This window comes from Vanessa atalanta, chromosome 5, assembly GCF_905147765.1.
Source record: "Vanessa atalanta chromosome 5, ilVanAtal1.2, whole genome shotgun sequence".
Lineage (NCBI taxonomy): Eukaryota > Metazoa > Arthropoda > Insecta > Lepidoptera > Nymphalidae > Vanessa > Vanessa atalanta.
This window is the reverse complement of record NC_061875.1, coordinates 3,398,691-3,414,545: the sequence shown is the minus strand read 5'-3', so window position 1 is coordinate 3,414,545 and position 15,855 is coordinate 3,398,691. Positions and strand designations below refer to the sequence as shown.

Here is a 15,855-nt window from a genome sequence, read left to right as displayed (position 1 = left end):
ATTTACTAAAATTATAACATTTGGTAATAACGAATTTAAAAGTCTTCATATGAAAATAACGCATGTAACGTTTTAATGACGTACGTTGTACGATCACCGAGCACGTCGTGTCAACGGCCAAGCAGATGGGATATGGTATCCACAGTCACGTGCAAATAAACGAGGTATAATTTAATTACAATTTCCAAATCACCCAGACGGAAAGGTTCAACGGTAGCTTGACAAATAACATCACTTAGTCGCGCATATGTGTCCGATAAATTTGTCCTTAAAGCAAGTTTTTGACCTCTTGCTGAAAAATGATTTCAATTATTCATTAATATATATTTTTTGTATTATTTTTAATAGCAAAATGGCAATAACACTGCTGAACTCGTATTAATTAACATCTTCTTAACAAGTCGTTGAATTTCACTTGTTAAAACATTAAAATATGTACCTCTTAAAAACGATCAAGACTCACTCAAAGCAAATTTTAGTGCTTCCCAGCGATACTTCGTTAAACCCTTTCAAATAATTCATAGTTCCGAGCGCAACATAAATTTTTTGAACCCGGATTGCCTCAAAAATGCACCGCGGCGCCCGATCTCAATCGTCACGGCTCGCCAGCGAAGTCGCAATAAAAATGAAGCGAATATCGATTATTGCGACCGCTTAAGCGAAACGATCTGAAATCGCTTAAGCGAAACGCTCCGCTATCGCTTCGATATATTACGCTTAAATGAAATATGCCTAAGCGCTCGAGCTCGCGTTGATATGCACACCTTGAGTGACTTATCAAGAGTTAGGTATTGACAATTGAAAAATATACCATTTGCTTTTCGCTAAATCAAATCGTATAAAATAGTTTATTTAGTAAAAATATAATACATTTATAAGAAATAAGTTTTTTATTATGATATAAGTAGGCGGATACATGGGCCACCTGATGATAAGTGGTGACCACCTCCGATACATATTAGTTCTATAGGAAATATTCATTATTCCTTACCTCACCAATACGTCACCAATCTTGGGAGCTAAGATGTTATGTCCCTTGTGCTTTTAGTTACACTGGCTCGCTCAGGCTTCAAACCGGAACACAACAATACTAAGTATTACTGCTTGGTGTTAGAATATATGACGAGTGGAGTGCTTACCCAGACGGGCTTTCACAAAACCCTTCCACCGAGTAAAAGATGAAGACATAAGAATTTCCATGAACGAGACATTTTATTTGGTAGCAATAAACATAACTCAACCATGAAAATATTCAATAAAAATGAACAAAGATTAAATAAAGCAGAAAATATTCTTACAAAGTTTTGTAAAACGAAAGAGCTATATAACAATTACAAGAGGTTACGAAATCTTAAACATTTATAACGAGAACGAATGCTTATAACATAGTGTGAAATATATTACCGTCTTTTGGCTTAGCGATTTAAAGTATAAAAAGAGTTATAGTAGCAATAACGTGAGCACGCTTAACGCTACAGCGACCACGAAAATAATGCTATGATGTTTAAAAGCTATTAACACTTTATATCGGCGCGGTTAAGTGTTTTGTGGCAAAAATATTGCTAATGAAGATGCGATGAAGTGGAGTTATGGCGTGTTTTGAGCCACAATCATGCAATACGTTCTATTTTTAAATATTCCTTTTGAATAAAATGTTTGTTCCTGTTTTTAATGTTCCTTACTTGATTTATTGTGTTGCAGTAATAGTGTGGTCTAATAAATTATCATTTTTAACTTTTTATTTTTTTATGTGCGCTTAAAGAATAATGATATATTATACTGTACGAAACGATTGAATAGATTAGATTAACGTACAGAATATTTTTTTTTATGATGTTTCCGAAAAATTTCGCCAATTTTCGGCAAGAAAGTCTCGGTAAAACAATAAACATTTCGAGTTTGGGTTTGTTCTGAGAATCCCCAATGGAAAGGTCGAAACCGAAATCTGGTTAAGCATTTTTGACTTTTCACTTAATCCATTATTATTTTTTTAAAGTATTATATCGCAACGGTTAAAGAAAACACAGTGAAGTCATGTCGGAGGTTTCATGAATATTGTAGAACCTCCGTTGTTGAGTTTTATTCGATAAACAGGCTCACTTAATTTATTTTACTAAAATGTTTGGAGTTTTGTGATTTGACATTGATGATATATATCCTATTATAGAACAGAGACGTGTATATACACGTATACATTATATACACTCCAAATTTTTATCGATATGAAACAAGAGCAATAAAACTCTACGGATTGTTACTGATGAAATAGACATTCCAAATTTGAATTAAAGAAAAAATCGAATTAAAAAGTTCTATAAAAAAGTTTTTACGCTTTTCTATGGTTAGTAAATTAAGTAATAATTATACAATACATACATACTACAAGTTTTATAAAGGATATTTTTATCCAAATACAAAATAAAATTGTTGAGTTTTAAATTCATCATCATCATCCTCCTGCCCTTATCTCAATTTTACTTAACGTCAGCGCAGCATGTCTTCTTCTTCCATACTTCTCTGTCTGACGTCATCTCACAAGTGCACCTGAATCAATATTTATACTGCGAATATAAAACTACACTTCCATTCCCATGCAATACTTTATATTCAACTTGCACGTTGATTTTATATTTAGTCTTAATCAATAAAGCGATCCTCGTAAATCCGTATCAAATAATTCGGATGCGACCATAACCCGTCTTATAACCGATCGGCGATTCTGTAATATTGGCTTAACTTGGCATCCGACGGACGTTTTACAGCCGCCTTCCTTGAATGTAAAGTAGGTGAAATATCAAAGTTGGAGGTAGCAAGAAAAACACATTTGTGGGAAACTTTCGCATTCCGAAATGGAAGGAATAGAGCGAGGCCATCGAGCAGTTTATGGGCGGGGTTTAATGTCGCTTCGAACATTATCGAATCTGGTAAATTAATTGAATTTTTAAAACGTCCTTTATTATACCGATCAGAAATGAGAATTTACCGATAAGAGAGTGAGTAAAATATTACGAATGATGAAGTCATTATAATGTTGTAAATGCTAGTACACACATACACATACACATATGTAGATATTAATTAAGTGTATTTATTTATAATTATCATGACGATTATGTTCTAACGTTCGATAAACGTAGTGATCGTACAACGTGGACACACGTATATTATGTAATATGTTTAAAGATAAATAAGGCGGTTACAGCCTTTTATAAAATAATATAAATCAGCTATACTCACTTAGAACTTGAGTGTGTTAAGGAATTGTATATATGATGCTTTACAAAAAGTAATTCTTAGTATCCCGCCTGTTCATAGTAAAGCAGCGGAGTACAATAGGCTTCAGTAGAAAATAAGCTTTTGTCCCTCAATACGAAGCATTACTTATTTATTTACCTATAAGTTCCGTAAATGACAAACATACTAACGTATTACGTATTAAAATATTAAAAGTACTTTTGAATCGTCTTTTTAAGGAATTGTATTAAATGTGAAGCCACCGCTGAGAAGAAATTCAGTATTGAATATAATAGACAATACGAATAAGTGTTTAAGAAATTAATAATCTCTTAAACTATGTATTTTTTTTATATAAATAAACTTTTCGTCCTCATGTATATAAAAATAAATATCGAAGAGCTAATAGACCCCCTGGTGTTCTGACTAATTGCATTGTTAAGGGTATTTTCCATTCCCCACATCGCCGCTGGCCACTTCGAGCTGTTGTTACCCTTGCACCCATAATGCCTTCCTCTCTCACCCTTCGAACATGTCACAAGAGCACAAAGAATCATTGTTTGCTTGTTGATAATTGGCGACCGGTACACACATGAACAATTTTGAATTGAAACTTGCCATAATAGTCTTACTCTTTTTTATTTATAGCACAAGAGTGAGACGAGAATAGTTAAATATCAACACAGGTATATTGAACATAAAGCGCTTACTGGTTTAGAATATAAATACAAAGTAGAGGAAGCAGCAAGTAATAATCACTTTTATTCTAACATACGTATATAGTAAACAACATCAAATTAAATGTATAGAACATATATACGTTAATCACATGAACGAACACGTATATTCTTGTATTGTTTAACAAGCCTTATTTATAAATTTAGCAAAGTTAAAAATATCTGGGAATTCATTCAGAATATCACAGGAAACTTGTACTGACTTTGCGGAGTCGTATATAGTCGTACATATTCTTACGTCATCAATACGTTACCGAACACGAAATCTAAGACGATAATACCCTTGAAGCTGTAATTAAATCGACTCACACTCACTCACACATCGATAATACATCGATACAAAGCATTTATATTTGTCACTACAATATGTACCTAGCTGTGGTAATTATTTAATCGAAGAGCTAGCAAAATACGATCCGATATTTTGTATTAATTATTTCATCAAGCACTTAATGCTTTAAAAAACAACCTCAATCGCACCTGTATAAGCAATAACACAGGAGCACGTTTGGTGCACTATTCGAGGATATTTTTAATTATTCCAATAAATTTGTGATGATGATGTAATTATACAGGGTGCGAGTTCCACTGAGTATATACCACATAATATTGATCATATAATAGGTAGGACGACCTCCGTGGTCGAGTAGTGTGCGCACCGGTTTTCATGGGTATGCCACTCTTAGGTCCCGGGTTCGATTCCCGGCCGAGTCGATGTAGAAAAAGTTCAATAGTTTTCTACGTTGTCTTGGGTCTGGGTGATTGTGGTACCGTCGTTACTTCTGATTTTCGATAACATAAGTGCTTTAGCTACTTACATTGGGATCAGAGTAATGTATGTGGTGTTGTCCAATATTTATTTAAAAAAAAATAATGAGTATATTTTGATAGTGGTGACTATCTGATGGACCGTTGACCTATCCGCCTATCTAGAAAAAGCACATACAGTAGTGAAAATATTAATATTTTGTATAGATGTATTCCAGCGGATACGTAAATGAATGAGTCCTTGTTATTAAAAGTTCAAGGATAAATGCGTCTTACATTCCGTGTTTGACAACTCATTGATGACACATGGAATCAAAACAAAGGCTAACAAGTAACTGTTATTAGACTGGATTTGACTTAGTCGGTATATTCATTCCCTTTAGACGTACAAACTACTTAAAAATATACCTCATTCAAAACAAATATCTCAGACAAATAAGTGTCAAAGACTTGTCGTGCGTGTGTATCATATATCGAGATGTTTCCCAATTCCCTATTTCTGAATATATATTCTGAAATTGTTGCTCGATTTGAAGATCGTTTTGTTAGAATCTAACATTTCTGGCGATCAAATATCTTAAGAAATCTTACTTGGATGTACTTGATATTTGAGTAAGCTTCTTAAGATCGTTATCGTATCTCATGATTAGACACGTAATTTGGCTTATCATCTAACTTCAGTCTAAGTAGTTGAAGATCAAAAGCAGCAAAGATAATAGCTATGACAAAATATTTTCAGCGAAAGGTTATACTACAATTTTAATACTTTTAAAATATATGCTATACGTTACAACTGGATCTAGTCATTGTAACCAATTTGAGGACTATCTAATTGCGCAAGGTTATGCGTGCAATTGGCGTGCAATACTGCCTATAGATAGATAGTACTTCACTCTGCTATAGCAATTACATAAAAAGTCATTTTGATCTAACAACATTTGACCCCATGGTAAAATATTGTTAGATGTCATAAAATAGGACCATTCCTATTTTGTAATCGTCTAATTCAATTATGTAAAATGAAGATTCAAAAGTGCTTGTTAAAGCCTACTTGAATAAAATATATTTTAATTTTGAGGAAAAAGAGTAATTACTGAGCTTCTTGTCGGCTCAGAAGCCACATGCCAAAGTTGTGTTCGTCAATTTGATTTACCTTATAAAATTACAATACAAAAATGCTGCTACTCTTATATCTTAAAATATTAGCACTAGCAGCCTGTCCCATTGCTGGGCTAAAGGCCTCCTCTCCCTTTTGAGGAGAAGGTTTGAAGCATATTCCACCACGCTGCTCCAATGCGGATTGGTGAAATACACATGTGGCAGAATTTCGTTGAAATTAGACACATGCAGGTTTCCTCACGATGTTTTCCTTCACCGCCGAGCACGAGATGGCGATTATAAACACAAATTAAGCACATGAAAATTCAGTGGTGCCTGCCTGGGTTTGAACCCGAAATCATCGGTTAAGAGGCACGCGTTCTAACCACTGTGCCATCTCGGCATATCTTAAAATGTGTGTATAAAAAATACCTCAATACAGATTACTAATGTTATTTTCCTAGCTTGAACTAGGATTTGGCTTTGATGCTAGGAATGAGCACTTAACAGATATTTACCGCAGCCTTGAACTTTGTTTACAAATCACAGACTTTTTAAACTTATTTGTATAAAATAATATTATTATAAGGATAAGCTTATAACGCCAAGTTTCCGACTCCGCAACGTAAATAAGTCCTTCTTGGGGCAAAGTAACCGTTTCTATAATAAAATTCCGCAGATATTTTTAACTATTATAAGAAAAGAAAAATTATTCAATACAGGATTATATAGATTATAGAAAGGCGTGGAGCTAACACTTGTTGACTTCCAGACAGGATATCTTATATACATAATTATATTTGGCTAATACAACTTTGTATTTTAACATACATTCAGAACCGGTGGTTACTTTACTTAATGTAGTTTGTAAATGACGATTCAAAAGTACTTTTAAAAGCCTACTTCAATAAAGTATATTTTGATTTTGATTTTGTATTTGAAATGTATTGGTATCTAAATATCCATAATATTAATACTTAACTTACCTATATATAATACTTATAGCAATTCAACGAGGAAATAACACAATAAGTTTAATTCAAACTGTAAATCAAGTTGTGGCTTAGGGTAGTATTGAAAATTTCTAGGAATTTTAGACAGGGAAAGAAGTTTCAATTACAATATTAGTAGGTTTCCACTGTCGAAATAATATTATAATTATTCAATATTCAAGTTTTAGGAATAAAAAAGTCCTTCCTTGGGGTTCAAGCCTACATCATACAAAATTCATTCATCAAATTCGGTTAATTGGTTTAGCCGTGAAAGCATAATAGACAGATGGAGCTATTTTCACATTTATTTTTGTTTAAATTCACTTTTGTCAATATTTAATGTACTTGTCTCCTGTAATTGATGGAGCATATACATTTTAAAACATTACACGATTTAATGTACTCTTATGTGTGTATCCTTTATTGAAGAACCTTATAAAATAAATAAACTATGGAAATCTCTATAAAATTAAGAATTTTTTTCAGATAAAAATGTGAAGTAATAGTAAGTGTTCTTCTCCTAAACGAATGCCTCTTAGCTTCGTGTCATTTTAATGAGAAAATTAAATCAGTCTTATATATATTTAAGTTGCACCAGATACATCCAAATCTTTCATCAGCGCCATCTACAAATCATAAATATAATTTAAGCATACTCACTTGTATTATCAGAGCTCCCTCGTCCTGTCTAAATTTGAATCCCTGATCCGCGGTTAAGACTGCGTTAGATGTGATTTCACCCATTAAAACCTCTGTGATCCCCTGTCTTTGAAACATCATTCAAATATCATGATCATTTTAACATATACATCAGAAGTAAACCCCGCGTCACGTTCAGCAGAGCCCTCCTTAGGGAGAAATAGGAAATAGTGATCTTGCGCGTTCCCCCTTTTTATACTGTGTTCTTTATACTAATAATTTAGACATTATAAATCTCTATAAACATTAAAAACCGATTTTATATGTTTAATTTAGTAATTTCCTAAACGGTATTTAGTATAAGCTATAAAAGATTAAATTAAAATCATTTCGTTTAAATATAGAATCAGCACTATAAATAATTGAGATCATTCAAGACTTTATCTGATGAAGATCGTGTTGGAATCCCAGGGATTGATCCAAAAAAAATATAGACGAAAATCCTTTGCTTTTTACGTGGCACGTGATTGTCAAGAATCCCTTTTTTCGTACATACAAATGAGAAATAAATGTCTACTTAGTTAAAACCTTTTCGGAGAATCCGATCGAGAAAAAATATAACGAAATATGGAATTATATTTAAAAAAAAATGTTTGAATTTTTTAATAAATTTGAGAAGTAAAGATAATGATAGGTCAGTTTAGAAAAATAAGAATCTTTTATGAATATATCGAAGCTATCAAATTAATTTTAACATTAGTACTATCACATATAGTGAAATTAGCATGAACATTTCAACATGTAAATGAGCAGGAATCCGGATAGAAAGAACGATCCAAAAAAAAATCTTTTAAAATTCACCGCTTTTATCAACTCGGAATATTAAGGCGGTATATTTTCACAATCTAATATTCCACATTTAAATTTCCGTGGATACCTCAGTGGTATGCCGTTACCAGGACCGAATTTAAATTACAAAGTCGGCGGTCGCCTTTTCGCTGTGCCACCTGTGACGTCATTGCTCTTACACCTTTATATTCCAAATATGAGACTTACAAATAAACAGTCACCGCGTGCCTACTGAGCGTCGAATACGACCCTGTTTTTAATAATGCTATGCAGCGTGGAACTTAAATCTGGTAAAAAGCAAGTGAATTAAATTAAATAATGTTTTGTTTGTGTACAGTGTGCGCTTACTATTTTGGCAGTGCAAAAAACGAGTTTAATATTATGACATTCGTCCAAACCCTTTAATGTAAAACTTACACTATAATTTTACTGTAGTAAATTAATTCTCAACATTCATTATTGTATGATATAAATCAAGAATCTATTTCAGATAGGTTTGTACAAGACCATTTGGGTAAATCCACCACATATCAGATATTCTATTCTATTCTGTGTTTCACTTTCAAGGGTCAGTGTACAACAGGCGCAAGTGTTATATTTTAGTTACCAAAGATGGTGGTCCATTGGCGGTGGTTGTAAGGAATGGTTAATATTTTTTAAAGCGCCGATGTCTGTGAGTGTTAGTGACAATTATCGTTAGGAAGCGTATTTGCGATCGCGTCTATTATATAAAATTTTGGTACGTTAAGAATTGACAAAACTTTGATTTTATTACTTGAAACTTTAAAAAAATATCTACGTCTTCTTTTGTCGTATGTAAAAACAATAAAAATAGAAATATATCAGTGTTTTACTAAATATCCGCTTAATAATAAATACAACAAGGCCATTAAATGATTTTACAGTAGATTAGTAGATTTCACTCGTGAAGGCGTTAAATTAATTAATTTATATAAAATAAACTTTTTTATCTTAACTCTGTCTCACGCATACAAAGACATCTTGTAATTACGAGAGTCACTCACTCATATAACAATTCAAATTTAATTCTAGAAATATTGAGGACTAATATTAATAGCACTTACGCTATGCAAACACGTTGAAACTACGATAGATATATTTCAAGTAAAATCACTCTCAACGTTCGAAATGTTGTTCTGGTTTTGTGCCAGAGACTAGATTCTAAATCTTAGTTTTAGAACGGTCCATTGCACAAATCCCCTTTGCGTTTCCGAATTACACTTGGATTGGTTGAAACTTTGATTTGAATTTCAGGTATTTAACAGCATTTGGAATATTGATTTTAAAATCGAGCTTCTTATTATGTTATAATTGAAACACGTTCATTTTCAATATCTTAAGCAGAATAAAATACAACCTTTACCTCAAGAAAATCAGCGTAGATATGACGGTTTTTTTTTCTTGTATTTTCACGCAAAAGTCTAAATGCTATATCCAAAAAAAACGGAGCTAATTCAATAATGATCAGCGTAACAATCACATATAACAATCTCATAAAATTTTATATTCTAAAGTCATGTTATATGCTTTTACGTTTTACCTTATAGGTATTTATTTGTATTCCCAGATTTTAACAACATTTTCTTTTGTATAAATGTAAGTATTCGCTGTAAGCCTTGCGTGTTTTGCGTAAGGTTGCCAGTAATACCCACTTTATTTGGAATGTTTTCTCTTACACAAATCCGCTTGTTGAATCGAGATGAAATACAATAACGAGTGCTCGAATGTTTCGTGTTCTATATATTATTATTTACTTATGAGTACTTAAAAAAGACATGAAGAAAATCAGATAGATTTTATAATGTCCAAGAGAATACGTCAAATTATGTAATTATATGACGATTTTTTTTTTGTAAATCAGTATGAAGCTCTTTAACGTCGTTTACAATCAATTTTAGGAGGTTTATTCTGTAATTTATTTTTAATTCTTCTTAATTTTTGGAAAGATTCAATTCTTTTATTATCGTCTTAGACGATGAAAACCTTCATACAAATCGTTTCCGCTCCAATTAAATCTGTGAAGCGAAGGCGAAACTGAATCAAAAGAACGATTTCGCGCCAGATTTATCTAAAAAAATAAAGCAGCCTTAGTTGGCTTCAACGAACTGAAAATGTCAATACACTGCTCCGAAGCAAAGTTAACGAGCATATCAAGCCAGGACTTTTGGCAAATATTATCACGACTTATGGTAGGAATCGTAGGTTGGAAGACGTAAAGGAAATTTGAAGCTTAAGTGAAAAACACTTTCGAACTAAATCACATTTCGTATTGTAATGAGATTTAGTGTGTGTAAAAGTGATTTACTGAATTCGCTGAGAGGTCTTTATGTAAATTTCTGGATTTTCCAAAACTTGTATTTAGAACAATTGTCATGTATCTTGACGTTAACATTTTTTTACGGTCTAAACTCTAATTATGTAACCTGATCACAAAGCTCACTAGGTTAACCCCAGGGTCTTGTAAGAACTTAATTCGACAGTACTTTGATAAAGTACTGACAATTTCCATAATTACCCACAGTCTACACCTTCAGATCCCTTGAGGGGATTATAACAAATCTTCACACATGCGGGTACTTTGAGGTAAATACTTTGACCTTTCTAACGGCACGTATGTTTGCCGATTTAGTTTGAGCAACGCTTTCGCGTTTTGTAGTGTTTGTAAAATGTTAAATAAGAACTTATTATTATTTCTATTCTTAGGCACTGGAATATGTTTAATTTAGATTAATATTATTAAAAAGGCTTTCTTATGATGTCACACTAATTTATATCATACAATTCACTAGGAGAGTAGGTATCTTGTTCTATATAAACTAGCAATAGTTTTAGTTTTTCCTGCGTTTATTAAAATCCAATTCAAATACTCCTTCCTGAAAGGCTGGCAACGCACCTGCAAACCCCCTGGTGTTGCAGATGTCCATGGGCGGTGGTAGTCACTTACCATCAGGTGAGCCTCCTGCTCGTTTGGAACCTCTAAAAAAAATGCGTCTATCTTATTTCGAGTTAATCGGTCTCTTGGCATATTTGATATAAAATTTTGTCTAGAATACAATACTTTGATAAGAGTTTATTTTAAGATAATTTAATGATTATTTCTTTCAGAATTGCCACCTGAAAAGCCTTCAATCAAAGCGGAAAAAGGATGGTATGCATCTGGAGACTCGCTTCGTGCACAATGCACTTCACCTCCAGCCGACCCGCCTGCCAACCTCACTTGGTTGCTAAACGGACGAGATGTAAGTTGTAATTTTAGGATTTTCATCAGTGTTTCCATTAAAATAGTAATCTTTGCAATATTTATTGTAGATATATAATACAATAAGATCTACTGATGTAAGTTTAATTTTAATTTTGGAAATATTATATTCATTTTTAGCTTAGAGAAATGTATGTTAAATTTTTAATTAATATTTTCATGGGAATGATAGATAGTTTGCGATTCCCTATAAAGGCATATAAAGGTATACATATATAAGGCACGGATTTAAAAGAACTTTTTATAGACATTAGATGGTTTTCAAAATAACAGCAATTAGTACTCGAATTTTATTTCGAATCATTAGAATTGGAGTACTCATTGCTGTTATTTTCTATAAGGTCAAAATAGCTCTCCGGATAGATCAGAAATAAAGATCGTGGGTGGAAATACGAGCATACAAATATTCGAAGGTGTTTTCTTTTTTAATTTTTAATTTATGTAATTAATTTCTCCGTGGTCGAGTAGTGTGTACACCGGTGTGGTCACTCGTCAGGTCCCGGGTTCGATTCCCGGCCGAGTCGATGTAGAAAAAGTTCATTACTTTTCTATGTCGTCTTGGGTCTGGGTGTTTGTGGTACCGTCGTTACTTCTGATTTTCCATAACACAAGTGCTTTAGCTACGTTGGGATCAGAGTAATGTATGTAATGTTGTCCAATATTTATTATTTATTATTATTATTATTACATATATTTTCATTTGTGTTTACCAATGTAAACTGTTGGCTTTCCATATTTAGATATTGGACGCTTTAAAATGCCAAAAATACACTACACTACCTTACACTAGTACACTAAGTCTAGTTAAACGGGAGCTCCACCCTATTTAGATAGTATGTAGTTCAGGGACGCAAGGTCTCAGAAACAATAATACAATCAAATTAGTTTTAATGTCGTCATTGAAATTGGGAATAGAAACAGTCCGGATTTAAGAGAGACTAACCAAATGACAATTTCATTAAGCTCTCTATACTATTCTAATCCTTGAATCTTAATCAGGGTAAAACGAACACTGATTTATATTCCATTTAAAACATTTTAATCTATCTCATTTGTAGAAGCAGTTTTAAAGTTCGTTGACCCCTTATTATCAATTAGTTGCGTAGTTGACGTCAACGCGACGGCGACCTGACGTCCGAAGTGACGTCATGACGTTCCGTGATAAATGAACTGCGTCGGCTTTTATCGAGGCGTATTCGTTCATCAGTACCAGTTTTTATAAAATGAACATTATTAAAGCGGAATTTTATGAGTCGTATTTTCGAGAATATTTAATAAAATTATATCAGAGTTAAATTTTATATTACTTTTATCGTACCAGAAATACAATGTTTTATGTTAATGTATATCTCCTTTATTACGTGAAGCAATGAAGAGATACAATTTTAGAGTTATCTTATATGTTATTAGCATTAAGTAGATATATAATATATGTTTTATAGAGCATTTATATTCTTTCTTAACACGATTTGATGATGTTAGATGGAACTTTCAATATTTATTTATTTTTCGTATCAAATTTATTTTTTGCAGATCCCGTAACTTGTACATTATCTAGGTTCCAGGCTACCTTTGTGTCAAATTTAATTACGATCGGTTCAGTGGCTTAGACGTGTTGAGGTAACAAATGTTCACATAGAGCTACTTGTGAATTTATAACATTATCCTTATTCAAATATCAAGATTATTTTTTATTTTTTATTAGCAAATGGGCCACCTGATAGTAAGTGGTCCCACTCGCATGACCACAAATATTAACCCTTCCTTGGATATGTAAATATCCAATGCGCCTAAAACCTTGGGAACTAAGATGTTATGTCCCTTGTGCCTGTGAATACACTAAATCACTCACCCTTCAAACCGAAACATAACAATAATGAGTACTGCTGCTTGGGAGTAGAATATCTGATGAGCGTGTTGTATCTATCCTGACGGATTTTCACAAAGCTCTACAAGCAAGTAAATAACATAAGAATAAAACTCTTACTGGTAATACTATAGTTTCCTGGTTTAAATAATATATAATTGTATGGTAGAAGTACAATAACAGCCTGAAAATGTACCACTGCTGGACAACGGCCTCCGCACCCTTTGAGTAAATGGTTTTTGGGCTACTTCTTACGTCTCCAATACGATCCACATAATACTATACATAACGACACTATATTAATATAAACAAAATAAAGAAACAATGTAAGGTAATATAATCAAAAATAAGTGTTTGAAATTTCTTTGGGAAGACAGGCGAGTATCGTGTACCGATTCCTAGACGAACAGTTTTAAACTATTATACGAATTGAACAATATCGAGGCCTTCACAATACCCGATTCGTGTCGAGCAAATTCAATTGAAATGAACAAATATTGAGTGCGTCTTTTGCCGTGAAAATTGTATTGTACAATTTATACCAGTTCGCTGGTTTTATTTGTGAAGTTTTTCTATGTTAATTGTGTTTATTGATATATAATTTCGTGCGTCGATACTTCGCAATTACGCAAATATTATTGTGAATTTGGGAAGCTTATTATCTTTGTTTTGTTTCGTTTAAAGGGAATATTTTTTTTTATTTTATAATTCGACTGATCCATGTCAAATTCACAGTATTCAGATTTTTGTATTAAAACTACAACCAAAAAATTATGTTTATTGGACTTCGATTCGATTGTGATTATATTGGAACCTTAAGCAATTCAATTGTAAAATGCACATTTAATTATAAAAAATAATATTTACCAATTAGCAAGAATCAAAATTTTAGTGCAGTAATGTGTTGTAGTGTTAATTTACTATCACTACCAAATATCATGATGATGATTTCCTTCTGAAGGAAAGAAACTCAGTAGTTACTACTAAGTTTCTTGACGGTTTTTCCCGGTAGAATCTACATACCGAACCGGTCGGTGGTCGCTTCACTTAATATAGTTTGTTAAATGACGATTCAAAATTGCTTGTAAAACCCTAATTAAATAAGGTAGATTATGATTTTTGATTTCGAACGACTTCGACCACCGTGGACATTCTTAAACCGATAATTGTTTATTGCTATCTGTGTACGAAATATTATTGTGCTAAATTGTATGCGTATTTACGCATTCTTGTACTTATATATATTTATATATAAGTACATATTAAATTCACTCACCCACTTATAATTTGATCCATTATTGCGACACAATCCTACTATATAGAAAAGTCATAATATTTAAATAATAATTATGTTTTATATGAGATTTTAAATTAACATGGTTATTTTTATTACTAACAGTACATAAAACGGGATATTTACCATGTTTTTTTATTTTTATTTGTTGGAGCTCGATATTTCGACATTATCTACGAATGTCTTGTTCACGTGAACATGGTAAATATCCCGTTTTAAACACTGTTAGTAATTATGTTTTAATTACATAAATATTTAAATTATTACAAAGACTAATAATATAATCAAAAGTAGTCACATTTTACTAGTTTTAAAACCATTATATTATACGAATTCGAGAATCGCTTGACCTGGAAAGCCGAAAATGTGCATGGAATTGAATTTTCTCTATTATAAATTCAGACATGCATATGTTGGGGGATAGTTGGGAGTAAAATTTTAGTTGTAAGCAATTAAGCATTTGGTTGACTGTGTACGTGATGAAAATTATTAACGGATTTTATAAAAATGAATTAACCTTAGCTAAATGTTATATTTAAATATAACAATATTCTACTTTTATTTGAAATTAGTATATTACACAAAGGATACTAAGTATAACTAATTCACTGTAAGAGTGTCTATTGACTATTGGAGTCGAGATGAATGGTTAGAACGCGTGCATCTTACCCAATGATTTCGGCTTCAAACCCAGGCAGGCACCACTGAATTTTCATGTGCTTAATTTGTGTTTATAATTGATCTCGTGGTCAGCAGTGAAGGAAAACATCGTGAGGAAACCTGCATGTGTCTAATTTCAATGAAATTCTGCCACATGTGTATTCCACCAACCCGCATTGGAGCAGCGTGGTGGAATATGCTCCAAAACTTCTCCTCAAGGGAGAGGAGGCCTTTAGCCTAGCAGTGGGAAATTTACAGGCTGCTAATGAGTGTCTATTGTACTTACTAAGACGGACTTGGTGAAAGCCTATTAGAGTAGAGTAGTAGAGTAGTAGAGTAGTATTATTAAAAATTAATTATTATATTACAAGAAATTTGTTCAACTATTTGAAATGTAGTTATTTATGATATTGAGAAAATTTGCGTAAAAATTATGT

At 32.5% G+C, this 15,855-nt stretch overlaps 1 protein-coding gene across 1 annotated transcript in view; it reads left to right on the top strand.

The window, feature by feature from the left end:
- Nucleotides 1-15,855, top strand: part of LOC125064099 — a 290,773-nt gene that overhangs the window by 217,043 nt on the left and 57,875 nt on the right. The window contains exon 5 of the mRNA XM_047670889.1: nt 11,444-11,577. Within this exon, the coding sequence (XP_047526845.1) occupies nt 11,444-11,577 (134 nt within the window). The remainder of the gene's footprint in view (nt 1-11,443; nt 11,578-15,855) is intronic.